General features: G+C 54.5%; 1 protein-coding gene across 4 annotated transcripts in view; it reads right to left on the bottom strand.

The window, feature by feature from the left end:
* Positions 1-19757, bottom strand: part of EVI5L (ecotropic viral integration site 5 like) — a 29136-nt gene extending 9379 nt beyond the window's left edge. The window contains exons 1-10 of one of the 4 annotated variants that reach the window (XM_078056308.1): positions 19610-19757; positions 7767-7950; positions 6344-6533; positions 5713-5937; positions 5524-5598; positions 4810-4935; positions 3308-3451; positions 3043-3132; positions 1841-1938; positions 1698-1758 (exon numbers count right to left, since the gene is read on the bottom strand). In XM_078056308.1, the coding sequence (XP_077912434.1) occupies positions 1698-1758; positions 1841-1938; positions 3043-3132; positions 3308-3451; positions 4810-4935; positions 5524-5598; positions 5713-5937; positions 6344-6533; positions 7767-7903 (1146 nt within the window). In that variant the 5' untranslated portion in view covers positions 7904-7950; positions 19610-19757. The remainder of the gene's footprint in view (positions 1-1697; positions 1759-1840; positions 1939-3042; positions 3133-3307; positions 3452-4809; positions 4936-5523; positions 5599-5712; positions 5938-6343; positions 6534-7766; positions 7951-19609) is intronic. The other 3 variants (XM_036066002.2, XM_078056310.1, XM_036066004.2) reach the window with 3 other exon arrangements.
* Positions 19758-26683: the final 6926 nt, after the last annotated feature.

The raw sequence follows: 26683 nt of genomic DNA, 5'->3' as shown, positions 1-26683 counted from the left end.
AAGGCGCTGGCCCATGCTTTGCCCCTCTCGCCCTCTGCCTCCGGTGCTTCCCCATGTGGCCAAGCATGGTGGGGCGTGCCCCCTCCTTTCCGGACCTGTGAGTAATAAACCCTTCTTTTTTTTTTTTCTTTTTTTTTTTTTAAAGATTTGATTTTATTTATTTATTCATGAGAGACAGAGAGAGAGAGAGGCAGAGGGAGAAGCAGGCTCCCCGCTGAGCAGGGAGCCCGATGCGGGACTCGATCCCAGGACCCTGGGATCATGACCTGAGCCGAAGGCAGACGTTTAACCATCTGAGCCACCCAGGCGCCCTAAACCCTTCTTTCAAAGGCAGTCTGTGTGTTGTCTCCGTGTCTGTCACCGTACCACACCTGATTAAAGCGAATTCCAGGTACGTTTTGAAACAGGCTAAAAGGGAAAGAGCAAAGGGCAGGGCCATGGGTGAAGGCGTCTGCCTGGATCCTTTAAGGCCTATGGGCTCTCAGGCTCCTCTGAGGGGAAGTTTCCAGGGGGGCCGTGTAGTCTCAGTGTCTGCTGTGTCCCTACCTGCTGCTGGGCCCTCATGGTCACCAATGGGGGCAGGCCCATGACTGCATGAGCAAGACAGGTACCCACGTTTGGACTGGTGCATCAGTCAAGTTACCATTCCTGAGAAAGGGGGACGCTTGCAAACTCAGGACACAAAACTACTTCTGGAAAACCTACAAACAGGGTCAGGATGCTGATGTCCTCTTTCCCTTTCAGGTATGGGTGGCAGCTTACCTGGATTCTAATCTAGATTCTGCCTCTGCCTTTCTAAAGGAGGTGGAGATGTTGATAGTGGTGATGGTAGTAAAAATAAAAATTAATAAATTATAATAATTTGAACAGCAGAGCAAATGTTATCCCCATTTTGCAGGAGGGGATACTGAAGCTCAAAGAGGTGAATCTTCCTGGGTCACGTGGCTGGTCCGTGGTAGAGCTGGGATTTGAACCCTGGTCTGTGGGGCTCTGTCCCTGAAGAGGACAAAGCCAGGGGTATGTGTTTGTGTCTGTCCCTCTCGCTGGATTGGGGTGTGGGGGCTCAGTCTCTGCTGTGACTGGCACCCAGTAGGTGCTCAATACATGCTTATTGCGTGAATAAGTAAAATCACGCGTGGAAGGATGAAAGCAGAAAGAAGGAGAGGGAGGAGAGTCTGGGACTCTGTCCGACATGCCTGGCTCCTGCCTGGCCCTGACCTCAGGGTTGTACCCACTGAGGCAGCCTTCCTGCTACTCCTCTAGCCCTGATGTTCTTTAGTCCATCAGGCCTGCTGCTGCGCGGCCTTTTGCACGGGCTCCGTGGGCCTGGAGCAATCTTCCCCGGGTCAGCTCCACCTCTCTCCTGCACGTTTTTATCCAGAATACTTTCTGGAGTCCATACTCTGTATCTATGGGTTCCCCAACCATCTCCCCACTATAACTGGGGGGTCCCATGAGGGCAGGGACCTATCCACCTTATTTGCCACTCCAGCACTGGGATGGGTCTCCAGCACTGGGATGGGTCTCCAGCCCTGGGGTAGGCCCTTGCTCACACGCCGGCCTGCTGGTGAACGAAGGGGCAGGTGGGTGGAGGGACGACGCCTCCAATTCTGAGGACAGGCTGGTACGTGGCTTGGGCCAGGCTGCACTCCCAAGGGCATCCCGTCCCTGTCCCCCACACCTCCCTGGGGACTCACTTTGATCTCAATCTGCTCCTCCATCTCCTTGCTCTTCATGGCTGCATACTCCTTCTCCAGCCTGCAGAGGGGAAAGCCGATGTGGTCGCCGTCCCACTCTAGGGGACCCCTTTCTGCCAGCACCCCGGCCGCCTGGTACTGACCTCTTCATCTTCTTGGGGTTGTACTTGACCTGGTAAGCCTTGAGGATCAGCTTGTCCGGGCAGCTGTCAAACTGGTGGGGGATCACCCTCTGGAAGTACTGTGGGGGGCACAGGCCGTCCCTGACACACAGGCCCTGACTCGGGGGGCCGCCAGAGCCCTGCTGTACCCCGCTTCCCTGCAGGAGGAGCTGGTCTGCCAGGGGCGTCACCATGTCCCAGCTCAGGGCCCAGCCTGCCATGGGCGCTCTGTCAGTGCGTGTGGAGCGAGTAAGTGCGAGAAGCGGGGCTGGGCGTGCGTGGGGGGGAAGCAGCACCTGCAGCCAGGACTGCCGTCTGCAGGGGAAAAGCAGGGCTTCGGCAGCCCCCGCGGGCAGAGGCCGGGTGGTGGTGGGATCTGAGCGCAGGGACTTTTGCAGAGGAGGGGGGAGGCGTGTCACTGCCCTAGGGCAGTGAGAGGCTCAAGAGTGTGAGGAGTCAGGGCAGTGGGAGCAGCCTGGAGGGAAGACCCCTTGGTGGGCAGCCTGCACGCCTGTGGCCCCAGGAGCCCCGGCAAAGGGTTAAGCACCGGCCCCAACGGAGGACACAGCTTGCGGCGGTTCGGGGCCAGGCTGGCTCTCGCTCCTCAGCCCAGCTGGCCCCCTCTGGCAGCGGCACACAATGGATGCCCGTGTTCATGGACACAGCCGTGGCCTTTGTGCATTCTTCCCCGAAGCACCAGCTGGAAGATGCTGGCAGGGGGAGGGGCCTGCATGACGCGGACGTGGCGGGAAAGCCGGCTGGCCTCCTCTGCAGCTGCCCCAGCCCCCTCACTCCCGCCCGTGCCCTCGCCTGGCCCAGCTGCCGGGGCCCAAACCACAGCCAAGGCCTGGTGGTTCGGCGGCTATCACTATTTGCCCCATTAGACTGGAGGACCCAGAGCTGGGAGCAGGAGAGGGGGGTGGGACCTCCTAGGGCTTGGCCTAAGCCTAGGCCTTCCACCATTTCCCCCCCCGACCCCCAAGTAGCCAGGCTGCTCCTCAGAGCCTGCCTTGTCCTCCAGGAAGGCCTCAGGGAAGCATGGGAAAGGAGCAGGATGCTCAGGAGCACCTTCTGCCCTTGCAGCCAGGCCCTTCCCCATCTCTCAGGAGGACTTCACCTGCCTGGGCTGGGGGGTGGGGCGGCTGGTGTAAGGGAATCCCACCCACCCCGGCCTCCTGGCCCACCTGGGACATCCCCTCCATGTCCAGCTGCATCAGCTCTGTCTGGTTCACCTGCAGCAGGGCGAGGCCCACCCGGAACACAATCTCCAGGCCCTGCAAAGGGGATGATGGCAGTGAGTCTCCGATCCTGCTCTCCCGGGGCGGGGGGGGGGGGCTGTCTGACACCCCCCATCCCTCCAAGCCCTGGCCCTTCCTTAGCCTGGGCCTGACTGGGATTTGTTTCCCATGTCAGGTATCTGGGAGACAAAGGGGTGTTTGGGGTCCTCACCTCGTACATGAAGATGTCGAAGACACGGGTGGCAACAGGTAGCGGGAAAGTGGTCAGGAAGAGCGTGAGAAACCAGGACGAGGCGTACATGGACGTGTGGAAGCTCTGGGAGCGGAAGTGGGTGTTCAGATCCGGGAGCTGCTCCTGGAGTGAGGGGGTGGGAGGAGGAGGCCAGGCACCATGAAGAGGCTGCTGGGCACAAGTGCGGGGCCTCGGTGCCCCGGCTTCCAGGGAGACTTCCTGGCCCGCCCTGGGCAGCCTGTGGCTCCCTTCCTCTGTGCGCCCTTGGCACTGTGTCTGGGTGAGGCTGAAGCACCCGAGAGTTCTGAGTGGCACGAGGTGGGGACATAGGCAGGGGTGGCAGGAGTAGCGGCAGCTGGGGGGGCTGGGTATACTGGCAGGCCCTGGCCCGACGCTTATGGGATCCTCACCACTGCCTCAAGGGGGAGCTTCCAGGGCTCGGGGTGGTGGGGGGGAGGATGGTTATGTGGTTATGTAACTCCCCAAGTTCACCCAGAGAGCGAGCGGGGGGGTGGGGTAGTGAGCCCACTGCAGCTCACCCCATATTTTGTGGCCTGCCAGTTGCTGTGTCCACCCACAGCGCCCCCCTCCCCCGCCCCATCATGCTTGGCTCCCAGCAGTTCTCAGAGGATGCCTGTCTGATGGGCCTGAGCTTCAGATTGCTGAAAAGGGACAGAAATTGGGGAAACTGGGGCTGGACAAGGTGTCAGGAGCCCCTGGATGTCCTTCACCAAGAGAGAGTGGACTCTGGGGCTGTCTCCCCACCTGCCCTGGGGCTTCGTCCCACAGCCAGGAGTTCTCTGGTCCTGTCCCCCTACTCTGCTGTGGATGGCCTTGCCTACCCGGCCTGGGGCAGGTGGCTTCTTCTCTGTGGCCTGGGCCACTTGCTTGTCAACACTACCAGGTCCCCTCAAGCGACAGTACCTCCCTGCCCGCTGCTACGTCGAGCTACACAGCCCCACCTGCGACAGCTTCTGAAGCAGGCCCTGTGTGCACGCGCAGGCACGCGCACACGTGTGTGTGTGTACATGCACGCACGCACGCCCAGTCTCCGTCTGGCAGCCAGGGGCAGGCCGTGTAGGGGCTGCTATTTATAAACAGAGTCGGCTGCTCTCCGGTCTCGGCAAACGCAGGCAGACAACACTTTCCCTCCTTCTGCCACTGGGGAGCAGACAGGGAGGGGGTCGGTGGCGTATCTGAGAAGAGCCAGCCTGACCACTCTTGTCCTAGCAGCTCTGGGAGCCCCATGCTCTCAGGAGCCCCCACCATCAATGGCTGGTCCTCGCCCTGTCCCTGGAGGCACCCTCGGGACAGTACCCCACAGCCTCGCCAGCACAGGACCCCTTTCTTAGCCGGAACGTGCAGGCGACTTCTCGGCCCCGGGATTCTCAGAGACAGAAATGGGGATGCCCTAGGTTAGCGCGCACGGGTGCAGGCTGACAGGAGTGGGCGGGCGCAGACCAGCCCCAGCCGCCGCTCACCTGCAGCATGTACTCGAACTGGTAGATGCAGAGCCCCAGCTCCGCCATGCTGGGCTTGAAGAGCTCCCTCAGGCGGTACTCCTGCATTAGCCGCACGAACACACAGAAGGCTTCCTCCTCGGGCATCTGCGGGGGGGGCGGGGTGGGAGGGGGCGCTCGCTGCCCTTCTGATGGCCCTGGTGCGCAGGGCTTCGCCTGCTTCTGTTCCATTTAGATGTACGGGACATGGGCTGTGCGGGCGGCCTGGACCCTCACAACAAGCCTCTGGCCAGTATCGTCACCTGGGTTTTACTGATGGGAAATCTCCTGAGGCTGAGGTCACCTGCCACAGGCCGCCCGGTAGAAAACAGTGGCGCTGGGACTTGCCACCCAGGTCTGCCCACCTCCAGAGCTCAAGGTGAGACACCCTCTGGTCCCCCCGCCCCCAGCTGTCTCCATTCTCGCCTCCTGAGTCTGCTGGGTTCTCTGGAAGAAATTCTCAACGCAACTAATACTGGCTGACCTAAGGCCCCTGCCTGAGTTCTGGCCCCTGGATAGTGCCGGTGGCCAGCTCCCCTGCGCCCACCCACTGGGGGCTTGGTCTGGAGACTGGCAGAAGTCGTAGGCGGATGGAGAGAGAAGCTCCGGCCCTAGGAGGACCGTGGATGGAGGGAACACTGCTTTTGCCCACCTCCTGGGGGCAGAGCCCAAGGCTGGCTGGCCCCAGCCACCTACCTGCATGAGGAGCAGGCCCACGATGAAGGCGCTCCCCTGGCAGTAGCCCACCTCCCTGTCCACCAGGGAGTAAGCCTGCAAGGGAACACACGTGCGTCACAGCAGCGCCCCCCCCCCCCCCCCCCGCCCCAGCAGGCCAACCCCGGCAGGGGCCCGGGTAGGGGAGGCCCCAAAGGCCCCGGGCCTCACCTTCATGACGTTGAAGAGGACCTCCTGGCCCAGGCTGTCCTGGCCCTTGAAGAACTCGTGCTCTGGGTAGGTGCGGGCAATGTCCCTGCGGATCAGCTTCTCACACGGCGAGGACATCTTGAGTAGCTCCGAGTACTGGTTCTTGACTGGCATGTCTGTGGCACTGCACAGGAGCTGCCACACGATGGCCCGGAAGTGGTGTGGGATGCCCTTGCGGATCAGCTCCTGACAGCGGGGTGGGGCAGGGGGAGCAGGAGGCTGGGCTGGACCCTGTCCCGGGGCAGCCTCCCCCACAGCCACCCAGGCCAGCCCCCGGGCCGGCGCTGGCCTCTGCCTCGCCCGCAGCCCAGAGCTGGCTGAGCCACCGTGCGGCAAACAGAATGCACTCTGCTTAACGCGCTGTCCCCCGTCCGTCACGGGACAGAGCAGGGCAGGAGACAGACGGGCACCTGAGACGCCAGGTGACAGCTACTTGCCTCGCCATCCCCACCCGGCTCCTCGCCCCTCCCGTGTCCCGGCAAGGCTCATCTCCACTTCTGCCCTCTACCCTCAGGCCCTGGAAGACCCCGGTGCCGCTGCCGGAGGCCGAGTGGCCCGGCCGGCCCCGCCCAGCCCCACAGGCCCCGCCCACCTTCAGCAGCTTCTCTTTCCTGCGCCGCCACTCCTCCCACTCGTTGGCGATGCGGCCCCACAGGATCCACGTGTCCTCCTCCAGGTGGCTCAGGTTGGAGGAGGCCGAGGAGCTGGACACCAGCGAGGAGCCGCTGTTCCGCCGGGAGCCGTTCATGGAGCGCATGGACTTGGAGTCGGCTTCCAGGAGCCTGGGCAGGAAGGGCTGGTGGAGGCGGGCCAAGCCTGCGGGCACCTCCTGGCCCAGCCCCTGGTCTCTAGAGACGCCCTGGGGCCAGGGCGCCGCTGGGGAGCCCGGCTGCTCTTCTCAGGGGGCCCGGAGGCAGCCAGGGATTGGGTCTAAATTGTTCTTGCCAGTGACCTTGGCCGGTGCCCTAAACTCTCTAAGCTGCGTCCTTATTCCTGGGCCCCTGGAGAGTCTGCCTTCCTAGTGTTCCATTCTGTGTCTAGCACTAGGCTGAGAAGCATGTATAGGAGCTGACTTAGTCTTGTATCAAGCCAGCAGGGCAGGTTTCGTTAAGATCTGTGCTTTACAGGCCAGGTGTAGAGAGGGCGAGCCACTGGCCGGGGGGCAGCCAGCTGGCAAGCGGCTCTATTACCACGCGTTTCTGCAGCTCTGGCATCTGGGGCCTCGCTGACCTTGGAGGGACTGCCCACGCAGGCCTAGCAGATTCCTAGAGATAGTTAAGGACTTGCCTGCCAGTACCCCTTTCCTATGCAAACCAGCCAATCTAGAACCCACAAACCAACTACCTCCCCTTCTCCGATCCCCCCCAGGGCCAGGTGCCAGACAACTAGGGCTAGCCCCCACCCCAGAGCCCGCTGAGATTATTTAAACGAGCCAGTTTTATCCCTGCTCACACGGCCTTGATGGTCCTTGCTGGTCCTTGCTGGTCCTCGCAGAAACCACAACAAAGGCTCTGCTCACATTTTCCCTCACTCCCTCTGCCCCCTGCCTGACCCTGGTGCTTTCTTGTTTAGCCCCACATGGTGTGGCGCCCCCCTCCCCCCCACCTCTTAGGGACCGTGAGTAACAAACTCTGGACCTGTTGTCCTCGCCATATCTGATTTATAATAACAACACCTACATTTTAAAACAGGGGGAGGGCCAGAGGAGAAAGGTGGGAAGGCCTGGCTGAGTCAGAGGCTTTGCTCTTCCCTCCAACAGAGGCTCAGTCGGTGAAGGCCAGGTTCACACGGCCTCTTGAAACCTAGGTCTCATCTGAATGGGGAAACTGTCTGTTCATCCAGGGGTGAGAGAACAACAAGGACACAGCCCCTGTCAAGCCTCTGGTGGGAGCTGTTCCTTTGCCCAGGGCCAGGCCCAGCTCTGAGTGTGAGAGGGCCACCAGGAACTTCTGTTTGGGGCCCAGGCTGCAGCCACCCCCCCGAGGCCGCTCCCCATCCCCCAGGCCCCAACTCACCGGTTCTGCTCTTCAAGCTTGGCCAGCAGCTCCAGCTCATCAGGGCTGAGGTTCTCGGAGTCAGAGGTGGGGGAGCAGGTGGGGGCCGACAGGGCCTCCTGGGATGAGGAGTCGGGGCTCAGAGTGGGGCTCGCCATGGTGGGCAGGCTCAACAGCTGCGAGCAGGGCCAGGTCACAGCTCTGTCTGGGGACCGGAGACACGTGTGGTCAGCACCGGGTGGGGTGCCTTAGCCTGTCCTGCAGGCTCTGGGCAGCTGAGCCTGCTGCTCACCCAGGGCTGGTCTGTCCACTTGGTGCACCCCTCATCCCCACGCACTCCAGCCTAGCGGATGGCCGTGCTGGCTCCTTCTACTCCAGACGCTAGCTACCAGGAGCCCTGCCTGTGTCCAGATGCGTGGACAGAGACAGAAGGACCACAGCCAGGGCCCGAGCTGTCCTGCTGTCCCTGGGCATGAAGGCCAAGTCTCAGCTTGACCCTCCTGAGTCTTCAGCAGGGCCAGGGGCAAGGGTCCCTGTCACTTAGACCTTGGGGGTGCAGAAGCCCCTGCTTCGGTGGCCCTTCCTGACAGCCTCGGTCCCTGTCTCTGGCTGTGGCCGGTCCTGGAAGCCCTGCCTCAGCATCTGACCTTCCCCGTCTCATCAACCAAAGTGGGTTGCTGGCACAGCCAGAAGCAATTATTCTCTACTGTTAATTGTCCGTTGCTGCCAACAGCCGGAAGAGTCGACTCGCCTTGGGCTGGAAAGCCAGGGATGGACGCGTCAAGTGCTGGGAATCCGCCCCAATGGCTGCAGAGCGAGAGCCACAGGCTCTCATCAGTACCCTGACCGCGGCCTGCTGCTGCGTGCCGGGTGCGCGCCAGGCCCATTTGTCCCGTTCTTCTTGGGGATGGTCCGGCCCCACCCTCCTGGGGGCTTCAAGAACGTCAGCCTCTTGCTTTCTGCCAGCTTCAGGAGAGGCAGCTCAGCAGCAGGCCGAAAGCCAAGGCTCTGGACTCCAACGAACCTGGGTCTGAACCGTTGCTCTCCCTCAACCAGCTGTGTGGCCTTGGGCTAGTCACTTGGCTTCTCTGAGTCTCCAAAGACTGAGGATCATATGGGACCAACTTCAGAGGGTGGCTGTGAGAACTGAGCAAGCCACTGCATGTAACATGGGACAACAGTGCCTGATACTTAATGACTGCTCCTTCCCTCGCTGCTGGCCATTCTTATTCATTCCAGGGCAAGGGCCAAGGCCACGGTCTAGCTGGGCTCCAGGGTTCTGCTATGCCAGGTGTTGGGGCTGTGGGCAGAAGCAGGCAGCACCCTGGTGGGAGGGTTTAGGGGTTGGAATGGCTAGGGGAGCAGAGGCAGGGGCCGGGGGTGGTGTTCGTTCTACTCAGTCATGCTTCTGGTAAGCCCAGGCTAGCATCAGGGGTCGAAGAAGATGGGGATCTCCAGGGCCATGGAGGCAGGAAGGAAATGCTGCTCCCCTCACTGTCACTTTGGATGGCTCCTTCATGCCCACCTGAACCAGGAATCCACTATTGCCCTTGGACCCCACCTGACCTGGCTCTGACAGCTCAGCCCACAGAGGGGTCCTTGTCTAGTCCGTGGAGAGGGGACATCCGGTCCCCTGCGCAGCAGAAGGACGATGACAGGATAACAGTAGACCATTTCATACCTGCCATCAGGTCACTGGACACCTATTCACAATCTAAACTCAGACCCCAACCAGCACCTGAGGTCCCCTGGGGTTGACCCTGGGCTTGACCCTGACCATGCACTTGATTCTAGCTTCCTTCCCTTGTGCTGCCCTGTCATGGGGGGTGGGAGAGGTGGGCATCATTCTTCTTCCACCTTGTAGGGGGCCCAGAACCCTCCCTTCCCTGGTCTCTGTGTCTCCTCGGGGCCACTGGTTCTGCCTCTGGCTCCCAAAGGCTCTCCAGTTCTGTTGGGTGCCGAGGGCGGTACAAACTCTAGGTGGCACATGCTGGTGAAACTGGAAGACTTTTTCCTCCCATCGCCCGGCTGGCCGGGGATGACTGGCCCAAAGACCAAGCCACTGTGCACCGTCTAGCCAGGAGTTAATCTCTCCTGAGAGAGGGACGGGGGGGCCACTCTGGGGCCTACCACAGGGTCAAAGTCTGTGACCAGCCAGGGCAGAGATGGGCTGTGGACAAGAAGTGCTGAACTAGAAGGATCTCTCTGGGCAGGAAGGGGCTGGGAAGGCAGTGTGGGTTTCCCAACGTCAGATTTGGGAGGTGGGGAAGACGTGGTGGAGGTGAGGACTGCAGCCTCCTAAGCATGGCTGGGTTGGGGGAGCAATGGGGGCTCTAGAGAAAGAGACTACATGTGGCCAGTGTAGTGGTCAGGGCCCACTGTCTCCTTGCTGAGCCCAGGAGATCCAAGCCTTGGAGTGTATTAGCACCCCCAGTGCTGCCCCCAAAGGGCCCAAGGGAATGGTTCAACTCTGGGTTTCCGATTTAAAAACACAACCGGGGCCAGCCGCTAGCAGAGTTTGTTCAGCTATTTATCACATATTAATGTGAATTTCATACAGGAAATAAAATTGATTCAATACATAAGGCTGAAATTTGCAGTCTGAGAGGCAGAATCTTCTGATCCCTCAGGAACTTTCTCTTGACTCATCGCCAGACTAAACACGGCCTGGCCCTGGAAGCCATCCTCCTGATGCATACATACACACAGACACACACTCACACCTTGTACACACTAACACACTCATGTAATTGACACTCACACACCCACACATACTTACCTACACTCACACACTATTTCACACCCCACACACTCATGCACTCTCCTACCCACTCTCTTGTGTGTGCATGCACACACGGACACACACAATCTCGCACCTACACACATGGATACACACACAGACACACTCAAATACATGCACACTCATACACATCCACACCATGTCACTCACACCCACATTCTCGCATGCACACACACACACACACACACACGCACATACGCACACTTCCTGCACTGACCAGATCTTGCCACCCTTGGGACTGAGTAGATTGGGATGGACACTGGCTTGCTGCCCTCCTAGCTCTGTGGGTGGCCTGGCCTCCCTTCCAGAGCGCTACAACTCTTACTGGCTCAACTGTTCCTTCCCTGATGCGCCCTGAGGGCCATCTGAAGCCCAGGCACTGTTGTAGGCCCAGCGATATGGAGGAGAAAGAGGCAGATGAGACACTGCCCCCACAGCCATCCCACCCTTGCTGGATGGGTACAGAGACCCAGAGACAAGACAGGTGCCCTTGAGTGCGGAGGGGCCACAGGCCTTTGGGACACAGGCCCACTAAGTCTGAGGTCCCAGCCTCTCAGCATCCTCAACGTCAGTCCCCTTTGCCTCTGCTCCACCTCAGCCACTTAAAGGGGGTCCTGGGTCCTGCAGAGTGGGCAGTGGGCCACCCACCCCTGTGTCTGCTGGCACTACCACCCTCCACACACACCCCTCCCCCCCGTAGGGTGGCCCATGGCTTATGAGGCTGAACCAACGCAGAGGGGTGGGAAGAGACTGCCAGTGAGCTGGGGCCGGGGGCACAGGGGCAGAAAGGCTCAGCTGCTGGGTGTTCACCACCCTTTCTCTTTCCTTCTCAGGGGTGTTTGCACACTGCCAGTCATGCTTCCTCCTTCTTGCAATCCTTTTCCAGCTAGCTTCAGAGAGGCTGGGCTCCTGGCTGCTCTCCTACTTTCCTGCTAGGGCCTCTCAGTCTCCTGCATGGCACTCCCTCCCTCACGGGCCCTGCCTTGGCCCCTGTCCCTTCATGCCCTTGGCAGTCTCCCTCTCGAGGCTTAAATGACCACATATATGCCTCCTTTTCCCAGCTTGTCCTTTCTCCTGAGCACCATCTAAGATTGCCAACTGGCTCCTGAACATCTCCATCAGATCCCCCACCAGGGCAAGAACCGCCCCTGTCTGGGTCCCCACTACTGCGGTGCCCTGCACTGGGCCTACAACATAGGACTTGAGAAATATCTGAGGAACTGCACCCACCTGCCCACCCACCGATGTTTGTGGGCAATGCACTGAGCAAAGACTAACGGAGCCGCTGCCCTCCTGAGCGCACGGGGCATCGAGAGTAAGAAACCATCATCCAAGCTTTCTCTTACAGATTGAGAGACACGCTTCAAAGAACAGATAGAGTGGAACACCATCTGGCAGCTCCTTAAAGAGTTAAATATGGAGTTCCCGTATGACCCAGCAATTCTGCTCCTAGCTATCTACCCAAAAGAATGAGAAACATACATCCACATGAAAACTTATATGTGACTCTTCACAGCAGCGTCATTCATACCAAACAGTGGAAACAATCCAATGTCCACTGATGGATGAACGGATAAACACAGTGTGGTCCATCCATGCACTGGAATATGATTCAGCCGTAAAAAAGGAAGGAAGCTCTGACATACGCTGCCATACAGATGAACCTTAAAGACATTATGCTCAGTGAATGAAGCCAGACACAAATGATCACAAGTGACATCACTGCACTGATAGGAAATGTCCAGAATAGGTACATCTATAGGGACAGGAAGTTGGCTAGTGGTTGCCAGGGGCTGGGGCCTGGGGGGTGGGGGGAATGGGGGACCTGCATCCAGGATTTCTTTTTTGGAGTGATGAGATGTTCTGGGACTAGACAGTGATGACATTTGTACCACGTTGTGAATATACTGAAACCCACTGATCTGTTCACTTTAAAGGGGTGAATTTTATGTTATGTGAACAATAGCTGAGAGAAAAAGGTAAGGGATGGGCTGGTCTGGCAGAGGAAGGGCGGTGCAGAAGCAGGAGGGAGGCATGCCACTCCAGAAAAGTCTAGAGAGTTCTGCAGGGGCCAGGCCCCCACAGGGCCAAGTGGGCTCAGGCAGGAGCCTGGCTGGGCTTGCATTTTATTAAGACCCCCCTGGTCCCTGGTGTGGAGATAGATGCTCCTCAAACTCAACACTCTCCTGACTAAAGCCAGTGCCTCCTCCGGCTGCAAGCGGGACTAGCTGGGTCCATGGTGCTGCCCCCCACCCACCTGCTCAGGCCAAGCCTGGCACTACCCTCCTGCTGCTTGCCCAAACCCTTCAGCCACTCCCTACTTGGAGATGGAGTCCAGATGTTTCTGCTTGGTGCACACAGCCCTGCCAGCCTTGCTTCCTCCCTCATCCTAGCCCCACGATGCTCAGCCCTCCAGGACCACAGCTTCTTCATGCCTGTGTCTTTGCATATGCTGTTCCCTCTTGCTGGAAAGGCATCCTCCAAAACCTGGTTTGAATATCTTTTTTGGTGAAATCGTTCCTGTCTACCCCCACCTCCAGCATGCTGGCGCACTTCTCTTTCTCTCTGAAAATACTTGCCCCCTACACCTCAGCCCAAGTCACAGTCCATGGCAATTACTTTTATATATGCCTGCCTGCCCTACTGGGTCACGGACATTCTTTTTTCTTATTTTTTTATTTTTTTATAATTTTTCTAAAAGATTTTTTATTTATTTCTTTGACAGAGAGAGAGAGAGAGAGAGAGAGCACAGGTAGGCAGAGAGGCAGGCAGAGGGAGAGAGAGAAGCAGGCTCCCCGCTGAGCAGGGAGCCCGACGTGGGGCTCGATCCCAGGGTCCTGGGATCATGACCCAAGCCAAAGGCAGACGCCCAACCAACTGAGCCACCCAGGCACCCCGGTCATGAACATTCTGAGGGCAAGGGCCTATCTTCTTAATTTTCTACTCCTAGCTCCTAACACATCTAGAATTTAGTAGGAGCTCAGTAAACATTTGCTGAATGAATGAAGACAAAAATGTCTGTGCTGCTCAGCCAAGTGATCAAGGTCAACATCAACAGTGATAAGTCACATTGAGAGCATGGGCCCATGATGAGCTGACAAGGGCATGTCACCTCTGTATCTTTCTCCCCAGAACACATCATCCCAGTTTAACTACAAGAAAAACATGTGACAAATCCAGATCAGGGGACATTCTAGAAAATGCCTGACCAGTCCTCCTCCTCTGTCAAGCTCATCAGAAATAGGGAAAGTCTAAGAGACTGTCCCAGCCATGAGAGCCTAAGAAGGCTTGATGACAAAATGTCATGTGGGATCCAGGATGGGCTCCTGGAAGAGAAGAAGGAAATTAGGGCAAAACTAAGGAAATCTGAATAAAGTGTGGACTGTAGTTAATGTATCAACATTGTTAATTATAACAAATGCACCAGACCTACTGAAGATGTTCCTAATCGGGGAAACTGGGTGTGGGGTCTGCAGGCACTCTCTACTGTCTTCTCAATTTTTCTGCAAATCTGAAACTGTTCTAAAAAATAAACTCTATTTTAAAAATAATTTAAAACAAAGATTCTGTATCAGTGTAGACAGAAAAGTAAAGGCCAGCTGTAATGCATGTCCCATAGCAAGTGGGACACTCACAGGTTCCCTTGACTAGGCCGCAGGGGAGGAAGGATTTGCCTTGGATTTCTGACTCCAGAGCCTCTGCCCTAAATTGATCCTCTGTGCTGCCGCTCTCTGCATTCTTTTACTTTAGAAACAATATACATTAAAGCACGAATGCCCAATTTACTGGGCGCTCAGTAAAGCACAGTCATTACTTTTCAACTGGGAGAGGGAGTGAGTATGCGTGTGCGCGCCATCTTGCAGAGAGCTTGGCAATTTCAGAGGAAGGAATAAAGACCCCAGGTTTCCTTTCAGTTTGGCTCCCTACCTCCCCCCCCCAGCTTCTGATCCTCCACCTCTAATGATTACGGGGGACATAGACTCATTTCTGAACTGGATGCCTCGGGAGATGCCACGTGACCCCATATGCCCAGCCTGCCAGGACTGTCAGTGTGGGCGAGCAGACCACCATGGTCCTGGCTGGCTCCAACTCCTGGGGAAATGGCCTCGTGTCTGGGTCCTTTTCCTTGCCGAGGGATGGCAGCCAATGGGTAAGCTTGAATAACAAGGACAGCAACTGGAATTCAGGGCTTACTGTCTGCCCTCCTCTTTTCCCCAGTTCTAGCTGCTCCTCTATGCTGTGGATGTTTCCATATCCGTGTCCCTTCTTCACATGGCTGTGTGTGTGTAGAACTGCTCTTAGATCTCTTGGCCTTCTGTGAGAACTTCAGAGCCAGTAACCTGGGTTCAAATCCCTCCTACACCATTGTATATCTTTGTGATACACTTTGCCTCAGTTTCTTCAACTGAAAACAGGGCTAATGATAGTACCTGCCTCCCAGGTTTCGTTGGGAGGAATACCTGAGCTAAACTTGTCAAGTGCTTAGGACAGGAGCTGGTCCGTGGTATTCCCTGCTAGATGGAATGTTCCATGTGGGCAGGGGCTATCTAGCCACCACTGGATCCCCAGAGTCTAGCACACCATCAGGCATCCAATATTCGTGGAATGAATAAACAAACCTCTCCTCTGCAGCAGACCCCCTTTAAAGGGAAAGCATAATTATTAAATTAAATTAAAGCAGTGAAACTATAATTGTCATTATTGGAAGTAATAGCTGCAGCAAATACCTTCAGACTAAAATCTGAGAGGTGGACCATTAAGACCTGTGGAATCCCTTCTGGCCTAAAAAAAAAAAAAAATGTTTACTACCCTATATCATCACCAACTTCCTTTCTGCCATGGAAACAGGCTCATTCCTGGCAAATCCCTCATTTCTCTATATTTTAGGTCCTTGAGAATGACAAGGGAGAAAATTAAAAGCACTTATAAGCCTTCCAGGGACAGGTGAATAAGAGAAGGGGCATCCTGCAAAGGCTCTTGGCTCTTCAAAGCCAAGATGGTATCTTTTCTGCTGCCTGTGTCGGTGGCAAAGTCTTGCAGGGCCAGGGGGCAGGAGGCGAGGTGGGTACACCCTGCCTTTGGGAGTCTCCGAGGCAGATGGGTCAACCTCTTTCCGTGGAAGAGATCCAGGCCGTCTTCCGTAAGTGGGTGGTAGGGAAGACTGTCAGATCCTAAAACGAAGCAAGTATTTACTAAGCATCTGCTATGTGTCCTCCACTTGCCTGAGACTCAGCCGTGAACAAATGGACAGGCTCCCTGCCCTTGTGGGACTAGTGGGCCGGTGTGGGAGACGCACCTCAATGAAACCATCTCACAACACAGCACAGCACACTGAGTGAGGCAAGAAAAGTACAGGTGAGCTGCGCTGACAGGGCCTTCGAAGATAAATCTCTCCCCTGGTTCCGGTGAGTCCGTTGTCACTCCTGTCTGACTTCTGGAACAGGTGTGCTACCCACTCCTGCCGGGCAGGGTAGGGCTTGCTCCCTCTCTTGAGTTCTTCCAACCACGGGTCCCTTTTCCCAGGGAGGGGTGCGCAGTATGTGCCCCACGGACTGCATCTGGGACACTGGGAGTAAGGATGAGGCCCACCGGACAAGGCATGGCTCCCTGAACGCACCACACTTGCTCCTGCTTTGTGAGCCTCTGTCCAAACACCCTGCCTGCCGGGAACGCCCTTCCCTACCATGCCTGCCCGGAGAGCTCCACTCTGGGCCTACATGTCATCCCTGTTCCGCCTTCCCTGACGGCCCAGGGATGCACTGGACCCTTTTCTGTACTCCCACAGCATGCTGGGCATAATTCTGTCTCATGCTTCCACACGGCAAGCAGCAGGACGTGATGGTGAGGGTGCACACTGGAATCTTGGTTCCTCCCCATGGTTTGGAGGATTAAATGAGATAATACATAAATGGTGCTTGGCACCAGGCCTGGCATGTGGGATGGGCCCGATCAGGGTGCGCCAAGAGGGTCTTTAGAGGCAGGGCAGGGACCACGTGTGACCTTCCTTCATACCCCAGCACCTGACTCAGTTCCTTGCACGTGCTGGGGATTCACCTGGAACAATCAGCATCTGTATTCTGCCAGAGGAAACTGAGATCACTCTCCGCCTCGCCCCCCCCCCCGCACCCATCAAAGCGCATATCCAAAGACACAGGCCTGTACCCCCAGCCTCGGGTGAAAGTGCACTGATACTGCTCACAAGCCCTCCCCAGAAGCTTTCTCGTGTTTTCCTAAGGAGTTCACAGTCTATTCTGAAGAGCCTTCTGGCCCCACTGCACAAGGGCCCACCCTGGGGAGGCTGTGGAGACTGTTTCCTGTGTGCCTCGTGACCTTCAGGAGTCTTCATCCACTCCTCCCTTCAGCAAGTGGGCAGAATGAGCCTCTCCCTACCCGGGTCTGTGCGTCAGAGGTGTACGCGAGGCGGGGGCATTGCCAGCAAGTAGGCCCCCTCCTACCCTCCGTCCCCACAGGAGGCTTCTGTGCGGCCACGACTCCCACAGCAGACCATCTCTCAACCCCCAACTGAGCCGGCTTCCTGAGATGCAGCTTGGCCACAGAGAGATGGCCATTATCCAGTGAGGCGTCAACTAATGACAACCAGGGGACCAGGGCGGCCAATGATTCTGCTATCACCCATAGATAGGCGACTGCCCTGCTGGACCCCACTGACCCCTCCCACACGGTGCCCAGGGGACATTCAGGACCACATCCTAACCTCACTGGCTCCCCTGCAGTACAAAGCAAGGGTCTAAGGATTTATCCCCCCATTTTCCAGATGGAGAAGTTGAGGCCCTGAGCCAATAGGTGCTTCTTCCCAGGGCCGTCCAAAATCCACTGGTGAATATCTGCAAAGAAGCCTGGGCCTGCGTCTCTGGGGCTTTCCAGGCATGCTCATGTGGCTCAAAGGAGCCCAGACAGGCAGTGCTGGGGCTAGACTGATCTGGATTCTGCACAGGCGGGACCCAGGCTCCTCCTCACTCCCTGCAGTCCTGGCCACACCATCTCGCCAGTTCTGTGATCTTCTTTCCTCATCCCTGTGCCAGGGCCAAGCCACCTGCAGCTCCTTCCAAACCTCCCGCAGCCAACCACAAAAGCTCAGGGAAACCCACAGGTTGGACCTGAGGGTGAGAGCTGTGGGGTGGCAGGACGAAAGGAGAGAACCAACACAACCGGGAAAGACGGGTGGACATGGTCCTCTGGCTTGATCAAAGCCTGGCCAAGGGGAAAACCAAGCTGACTACTCACTCGTATTCCACCCGAGCCTCTTCAGCACATTCTTCCCTTCTGAAAATATTCCTTAACAAAGAGCTGTCTGCTTCTGGCAGGCCCAAACCCAGCCCCACTGGGTCCCAAATGCCAGGAGAGAAGGAAGCCGTTTCATTTTGGCATGATACACTGGTCGTGGGTGAAGGAACTCACGCGGGCTATCAGGGGCTGCCCCTGGCAACAGTGCTGGCCCTGCCATTTGAGGCCAGCGGGCGAGATGGGGTCAGGAGGCTGGTCCTCCCAGTCTGGTCAGACTTCAGGGCTAGGCCAGGAGCAGCCTGAACCCCTCCCCACCAGGGGGTGGCATAAATCAGGGGGCAGGCAGTGCTTCCTTTTGGGAGACTTCAGTGTAGGAGGGAGAGTGAGTGCCCTTCCCTTTGAAGAAGGGCAAAGCAGGCGGAGATGGATAAAGGGGAAGAGGCCTGGGGCAGGTGTCCACAGGGGTGCTGGGAGATTCTGGGTCACCCTGCCACCCTTCCAGGCCCTGATGAGGACACCAGGTCAGGAAGGCTGGTGTGGCTGGGCAGGCTGGCTGCCTGGGGCAGGGTAGGCAGCTCAGGTCTCCAAGTTGGCCTGAGCTGGGAGCTTTGGGCACCACAGGAGGACCTGGGCAGGTGGGATCCATGGTGTGTGAAAGTGCAAAGGAGTCCTGCGTGTGAGAGTGTGTGTTTGTGTTGTGTGTGCGTGGGGAGGGCCCAATTGTCTGGGTCTGTGTTGGAGGTCTGAGTTCCTCTGTGCATGCTAGGGATCCAAGTGTCTAGCTCTGTGTGTGTGTGTGTGTGTGTGTGTGTGTGTGTGTGTACGCCCACCTGCAGATCAGGGGGCTCCTGGCTGTTTGTGTGTTAGGGGCCAGGGCGTCTGTCAGTATGAGTTGTCGAGGGTTCATGGTCATCTCTGTGAGAACTGTTGGCTCCCAGATGTGTGTGCGTGGGGGGGGGGCACGCACGGGTGAGCGTGGGGCTTTCAGAAAGATGTGTGCGTCTGAACCTGAGGGAGGTTCAGACTATCTGTTGGGAGGTCCTGAGCAGGAGGTGAGTGTGGATTTTCGGGACGAGTCAGGCTCAGGGGTGTGTGTGCAGCTGCTGGAGTGTCCTGGGAGGAGCCTGAGGAGTGATTTTTCCGGGTGCCCTTGGGCATGGGGTTGCTGGGGGTGGCAGATGGGCCAGCAGGCTGAGGGGAGGCCTGTGGTAGGAATCCCGATTTACAGAGGCTAGGGGAAGGGTCCTGTGGGTTGGAAGGGAGGGACAGGGCTCTGAGGCTCCTAGCCTTGGGGCTGGGGGCAGGTCTGGGCCCAGAGATAGGATGCGAAGTGAGGGGAGGGATGGGGTGGCAAGGGGTCTGCAGATGGGAGGGGTCCTGAGGGATCCGGACAGAGGGAGGGCGGGGGTCCTGGCCCTGAGGGGGGGGGCGCCTTGGGGGGCGGGTCTGCGGGGTGGGGGCTGGGGGAGCCCTGAAGGGTCCGGGAGGAGTCCTGAGGGTCTATGGAAAGCGTGGGCGGGGGTCACGGCCGGGGAGTGGGGGGAGGCCCCTGCAGAGGGGGCGGGATGGGGGAGGGGGGCGCCCGGAAGGGTCGGGGGAGGGGCCCCGAGGGGTCCGGAGGCATCCGGAACGAGGGTGGGCGGGGGCCTCGGCCCCAGGCTGACGGCTAGGGTCCGTTCCGGGAGTGCCGAGGGCTCCCAGCGCGGGTTCCGTGGCGAGGCAGCCCGAGTCCCGGTCTTGCCGGGCCCCCGCGGGCCGCAGCGCGGAGCCGCCGGCCTGAGAAGGCGCCCGGGAGGCCCGGCCCGCGCCGCCTGCCTACCTGCGCCGAACGCGCTGCCATCGCCGTGCCGAGCCTCACTGTCCCGGGCCGCGCCGCTGGATCCCCGCCGCGCTGCTCGCCCCGCAGCCCCGGCCCGGCCCCCTCAGCCGCCCCCCGGGACCGCGGCCGCCGCCGGTTCTGCCGCTGCCATTTCACCCGCTGACAGGAGCGGCTGCCCCGCCCCCGAGGCCCAGTCAGCCAATTCGCCGCCCCCAGGCACCCTGGCTCCGCCCACTATCCAGGAGTGACGGGGTGCCGGGCCAATCCGTCGCCATTCCGTGAGGGGGGCCCTGGCTACGGCCAGAAGGTTGCCGCCTCTAAGGAGAGAAGCAAATTGAAATTAGGAAAGCAGTGAAGGACGGGTGGTTTTGCCTATCGAAATGTGGAATCCTGTTGAGCAACACCTGGGGGCACCAATAACAAGGAGAGAGGGGTGTGTCTCTGAGGGAAGGCTGCGGCCCTGAAGAACCCCAGACGGAGGCAGCCAAGCGTTTGGCTCTAAGCCCCGCCCAGAGCCGGGCTCTCTGCCCAATAACGAGACGTCCTGAGCCGTCCATTATTATCTGCCCCTCAAATCTCGGCCATGGCAACTGCTGGGACTCTATAAAGAAGATTGACACCTGGGGACCCAATAACACTGAAGGAAGGCGGTGCAGTAACACTGCCTGGCCAATGGGGTCGTGAGATTGGTTTGAGGTTAGCCTCCCTGGCGGTGGGGCTTGAGGCAGGATTGAATGAAATGGGGGAGGGGCTGAGGGGGGCGTGACCTAGACCAATAATGGGGCGGGGCCAGTAAGGGAGAGGCTAACGGGTTGGGTCTGAGCAGGGGCGTTGGCAGGCTGAGGGGGCGGTGATGGGACCGCATTTTTGAGCCCAGCTCTGTGCTGGGGGCGGGGCTGTTGAGGGTGGGGTCTCGTCCAAGGCTCAGGCCCGTCCCCTAACCTAGTCTAGGCCTGGTTAAGTATCTTCCCTGGAGCTCACAGTGCCTTAAGTTCCCCCATCAAAACTCTGATCAGGCTGTGTCATCACTGCTTACACGGCCCTCCCATCCCCCACCTGGAGGGTGGGGGCGGGTGGGTGATGCAGGGCCTAGGTCAGGTCTCCCCCGCGTCCCCAGCGTTGCTGAGCAGGGGCCAGGCTCGTGGGAACCAAGTATAAATGCTTGATGAATGAATGAATAAATGAATGGTAGGCCCAAGACTCTCAACAGGGAAGAAAAGGGTGGGGGAGTGTCACTCAGGCTGGGCAGGAGCATGTAGGGACAGTCACTGACAGCAGGCAAGACTTAGCAAAAAGGACACGATTCCATCCCAAGGGATGGGCCCTGGAGGGGATGCGGCAGGGAAGGACCCTGTCACAGAAGAGAAGGTAACAGTGTAAGTTCAGGATGGGGGCTGAAAATGGGGAGGCAGAAATGGGTGTGCGAGGGCTGGGATAGAGAGTGGGGCTGTCAGGGCCTTCTAAGGTCTGAGATCTCAACCTTCTAAATACTAGGGGCTTCTATCTGGTTTTGGGAGCAATGACTGACATCTGTTCGCTGCCTGCCCCTGGCCATTCTCTTTGCCTCTGTCTACACTCTGTCCCATCTGCATTTTGCTTCTGTCTGCATCCTCTCTGCCCCTGCCTAACTCTGAATACTGTCCACACCCTCTTTGCCTCTCTATCTCTTACTATCTACATTGCATCTATTAAAATTCTGGAACTGTAAGAAAAGCCCCAAAACATATTTAAAAACTCGAGTGGTAAAAATAAATGTAATGCATTCCTTCTCCCCACATGCCTGTATACCCTCTCCCTTTTTTTTTTTTTTTTAAAGAACATCTTTACCTCACTTCTTTTAAAGTCAGCTTCTCCGCTGGGCATTTCATAGTCCTGACAAAGTTATAATGTGACTTTGGATTTGCAGAGTAGGGAGCTGAAATGAATCTCATTGACATTGTCCCCCAATTTCTGGGTGGGTTTGAGGGGGTTCCGTAGACCTGCATGGACGTGGTTAGAAATGCGATGCAGGGTGGGCGTTAAGTCAGGAGGGTAAGAATAATGCCAGGACATGGTAAGGATCCAGTGACCAGCAAGGGACAATCTTTATGTTGGCTGCCCGTGATCCCTCAGTGTGGGGGACTGAGGAGCCATCATAAGGGCCAAAGTCTTGGGGTTTACCTGGGTTTCCAGAGGTTTTCCCCACTAGTGTTCCCCTCAGGAAAGAACAGTTTGGTGTGAGTCACACCTTCCAAGGAACAGAAAAACCCTGACTGGCAGCAGGGATGTGAGAGACAAAGGGGTCTATAGAAGCACATGTCTGGGTGGGGTCCAGGGCGCCCCAGAAAAGGGTCATGACCAGTTCATTTCTGGGGCCTTGCCTGGGAGATTAGCAGCATCTGGTGTCTGGTGAATAAAATCAAACACAAGAAAAGATGCACAGGACATTTGACCCTCTTGTCTTCACATTGCCATTTTCACACAAAGGATGGTTTTATTCTGGGGACACTTTGATTCCATTTTTATAAGCACAGTGGAAAAAAAATCCAACACATTTCTGTTGGAAAATACTTTTGAATCACAAACTGCATTTAGCCAATTAGATTCCTGGATCACTTTTCTGTTTAGTGCAGCTAAACCATTCCCAACTTTTTTTTCTATGCTCAGTTTTACTTGGTTGAAATCATCTTTATCAGGAACATTTTTTTCCATGTGATTTTTTGAAACATTCAATTCATTAATCAGGCTCATTTTGTCCAATTTTTACCAACTGCTAATTCTACCACTGTGATTTTTTTGGTATGTGGTTGTCATTTCTCCAGAGTCGAATTTTGCACATTTGAATTTATTAAAAGACTCTTCTCAGTATTTTGCTGATAACAAATTTTAGCACAATCAAAAATTTTTTCTGGGTTAAACTTTGGACTCAAAATTCATTTGTTATGAATATTGACTAGTGTGAGCCTAGACCTCATTTGTCTCATAGAGAGAGAGAGAGAAAAGCCACAGTATCTGTAGCTCTTTATATGAGGAAGTGGAGTCTGTTTTCTTGTCACTTGAATCTGAGCTGTCTTGTCACCTGTTCTAACCAACAGACTGCATCAGAAGTGATGCTGGGCTAGTTTTAAGCCTAGATCCTAGGAGGCATTGTGACTTCTTTCTCTTTTTTGGAAAAAAAAAAAATTTTTTTTTTTAAGTAGCCTCCATGCCCAACATGGGGCTCAAATTCTTTTTTTTTTTTTTTTTTAAAGATTTTATTTATTTATTTGACAGAGAGATAGACAGAAGAGCACAAGCAGAGGGAGTGGCAGAAGGAGAGGGAGAAGCAGGCTCTGCACTGAGCAGGGAACCCGATGCGGGACTTGATCCCAGGACCCTGAGATCATGACCTGAGCCGAAGGCAGACGCTTAACCATCTGAGCCACCCAGGCGCCCCATGTGGCTCAAATTCTTGACCCTGAGATCGAGAGTCACAGGCTCTACCGACTGAGCCAGCCAGGAGTCCCTCTTTTTTGGAAAAATTTTAATTGTGATAAAATACATATAACATAACTCTTGCCATTTTTAAGACTAAAATTCAGTGGCATTAAGTGCATTCACAGTGTTGTGCAATCAGCACTGCTATCTATTTCCAAAAAGTTTTCATCATCCCAAACAGAAACTGTCCCCATTAAACACTAACTCCCCAGTCCCCTTGTCCCTCGCCCCTCTATTCTACTTCCTGTCTCTATGAGTTTGCCTATTCTAGGGACCTCATATAAGTGGAATCATACAATGTCAGTCCTTTTGTGTCTGTCTTCTTTCACTTAGCATGATGAACTTAGGTTCACCTATGATGTAGAACTTTATTCCTTTTTACGGCTGAATAATATTCCATTGGATGTGTGAACCACATGTTGTTTATTCACTCCTCTGTTGATGGACATTCGGGTGGTTCCTATCTTCAGGTTTTTGTGAATAATTTTTCTACGAATGTGGATGTGCCGATATCTAGTAGAGTTCCTGCTTTCAATTCTTTTGCTATCTACCTAGGAGTAAGAATTGCCGGACCATAGAGTAATTCTGTGTTTGGCTCTTTGAGGACTCAGAAGAGTTTTCCACAGTGGCTGCATCAGATTACAGTCCCACCAGCAATGCGTGAGGGTTCCTATTTCTCCACGTCCTTGCCAGTACTTGTTATTTTTCATTTAAAAAATTATAACTATTTGATTTTTTAAAGATTTTATTTATTTATTTGAGAGCAAGAGAGAGAGAGAAAGTGCATGCGCACGAGTGGGGGAGGGGTAGAGGAAGCGAGAGAATACCAAGCTGACTCCACACTGAGTGCGGAGCCTGACTTGGGGCTCGATCCTGGGGCCCTGAGATCATGACCTGACCTGAAATCAAGAGTCAGTCGCATAACCGACTGAGCCACCCAGGCGCCCCATGAAGATTTTAACTTTTTTTTTTTTTTAAAGATTTTATTTATTTATTTGACAGAGAGAGAGAGAGATCACAGGCAGGGGGAGCAGCAGACAGAGGGAGAAACAGGCTCCCCACTGAGCAGGGAGCCCGATGTGGGATTAGATCCCAGGACACCGGGATCATGACCTGAGCTGAAGGCAGACGCTTAACGACTGAGCCACCCAGGCGTCCCAAAGATTTTAACTTTTGATGAAGGTACAATTAATCTATTTTTCTTTTGTTGCCTGTGCTTTTGATATCACATCTTAGAATCTGTTGCCAAATCCAGTGTCATAAAGATTGAACCCTACGTTTTCTTCTAAAAGTTGTATGGCTTTAGCTCTTATATTTAGGTTGTTGATCAATTTTCAGTTAATTTTTATATCTGGGGTGAAGTAGGGGTCCAATTTCATTCTTTTGCATGTGGAGATCCAGTTGTCCCACACCCTTGTTGAGGACACTATTGTTTTCCCTATTGAATAGACTTGGTACCATTGTAACAAATTAACTGGCTATAGATGTATGGGTTTATTTCTGGACTCTTAATTCTGTTCCATTGGTTATATGTCTATCCTTATGTCAGGATAGCTTTGTATTAAGTTTTAAAATCTGAAAGTGTGAGTCCTCTGACTTTGATTTTCTTTCTTTCTTTCTTTCTTTCTTTCTTTCTTTTTTTTTAAAGATTTATTTATTTGAGAGAGAGAATGAGAGAGAGCACATGAGAGGGGGGAGGGTCAGAGGGAGAAGCAGTCTCCCTGCCGAGCAGGGAGCCCGATGCGGGACTCGATCCAGGGACTCCAGGATCATGACCTGAGCCGAAGGCAGTCGCTTAACCAACTGAGCCACCCAGGCGCCCTCTTTTTTTTTTTAAGATTTTATTTATTTGACAGAGAGAGCACAAGCAGGGGGAGCAGCAGAGGGAGAGGGAAAAGCAGGCTCCCCGCTGAGCAGGGAGCCCGATGCGGGACTTGATCCCAGGACTCTGGGATCATGACCTGAACTGAAGGCAGCCGCTTAACCGACTGAGCCACCCACGCGTCCCTGAGTTTGATTTTCATTTTTGAAATTGTTTTGGCTTTTTGGGGCCCCTTGCAATTTCATATGAATTTGAGGACTGGCATCTCCACGGCTGCTAAAAAGACTGTTGGAATTTTGGCAGGGATTGTACTGAATCCGTTGATAGTTTTGGAAGTATTGACATCTTAGGAATATTAAGTTTGCCTATCCATGAACGCAGGGTATCTTTCTACCTATTATATATTCTTTAATTTCTTTCAACAATATTTTATAGTTTTCAATATACAAGCATTCCACCTCCATGGTTTAATTTATTTCCAGGTATTTTACTCTTTTAGATGCTACTGTAAGTGGAATTGCTTTACTTATCTTTTTTGACTGCTTATTGCAGGTCTATAGAAGTGCAGTTGAATTTGTTGTATTGATTTTGTATCCTGCAATTTTGTTGAATTAGTTTATGAGTTTTAGTAGCTTTCTTGTGGATTTTTAAGGATTTTCTAAATATAGGATTATGTCACCCACTGGTGAACAGAGGTAGTTTTACTTTTTCCTTTCCAGTTTTGATGCCATTTATTTCTTTTTCTTGTCTAATTGCTCTGGTTAGAACTTCCAGTACAATGTTAAATAGCAATGGCAAAAGTGGGTTTTTTTCCTTTTTCTTGATCTTAGGGGGAAAGCTTTCAGTCTCACACCATTGAGTATCATCTTAGTCCATTTGGGCTTTTATAACAAAATGCTATAGAATGGGTGGTTTATAAATAACAGAAATGTATTTCTCTTTTGTTCTGGGCTGGAAAGTCCAAGATCAAGGTGCTGGTAGATTCAGTCCCTAGGGACTTCCTTTATTATTTCTTGCAGGGCAAGTCTAGTGGTCATGAACTCTCTCAGCTTTTGTTTGTCTGAGAATATTTTCATTTCTTTCTTATCTTTGAAGGACAATTTTGCCAGATATAGAATTCGTGATTGACAGTTTTTTTTTTCTTTCAGCACTTTAAATACGTCACCACAATCTCTTCTAGCCTCCATGGTTTTTGATGAGAAGTCAGCTCTTAATATTATTGAGGATCCCTTGGAAATGATGAATCACTTCTTTTGTTGCTCTCAAAATTTTCACTTTGTCTTTTGATGGTTTGATATTAGTGTATTTTAGTCTCTGGGTTTATCTTATTTGGAGCTCACTGAATTTCTTGGATTTGTAGATTCATGTATTTCACCAAATGTGGGTAGTTTTCAACCACTGTTTTTTTTTTCAAATGGTCTTTCTGCCACTCTCTCTTCTCCTCCTGGGAATCCCATAATGTGTATATTGGTCCACTTGATTGTATCCCAAAGGTCCCTTAGGCTCTGTTTATTTTTCTTCATTCTTTTTCTCTTTCTGCTTCTAGGGTTCAATAATCTCAATGGTCCTGTCTTCAAGCTTTCTGATTCTTTCTTTTGCCTGCTCAAATATGCTATTGAACACTGCTAGTGATTTTGAATTTCAGTTTTGTACGTTTCAATTCAATGATTTCTGTTTGGTTCCTTTTTAATAATTCTTATCTTTTTATTGATGTCATTTTATTCATACATTGTTTTCCTAGTTTCTTTCAAATCTTTGTCCATATTTTCTTTTAGCTTGTTAAATATATTTTTTTT

This window comes from Halichoerus grypus, chromosome 1 (assembly GCF_964656455.1).
Source record: "Halichoerus grypus chromosome 1, mHalGry1.hap1.1, whole genome shotgun sequence".
In the NCBI taxonomy this organism is placed as follows: Eukaryota; Metazoa; Chordata; class Mammalia; order Carnivora; family Phocidae; genus Halichoerus; species Halichoerus grypus.
Note: the sequence above shows the minus strand (reverse complement) of the source record. Positions and strands in the feature narration are given on the sequence as shown.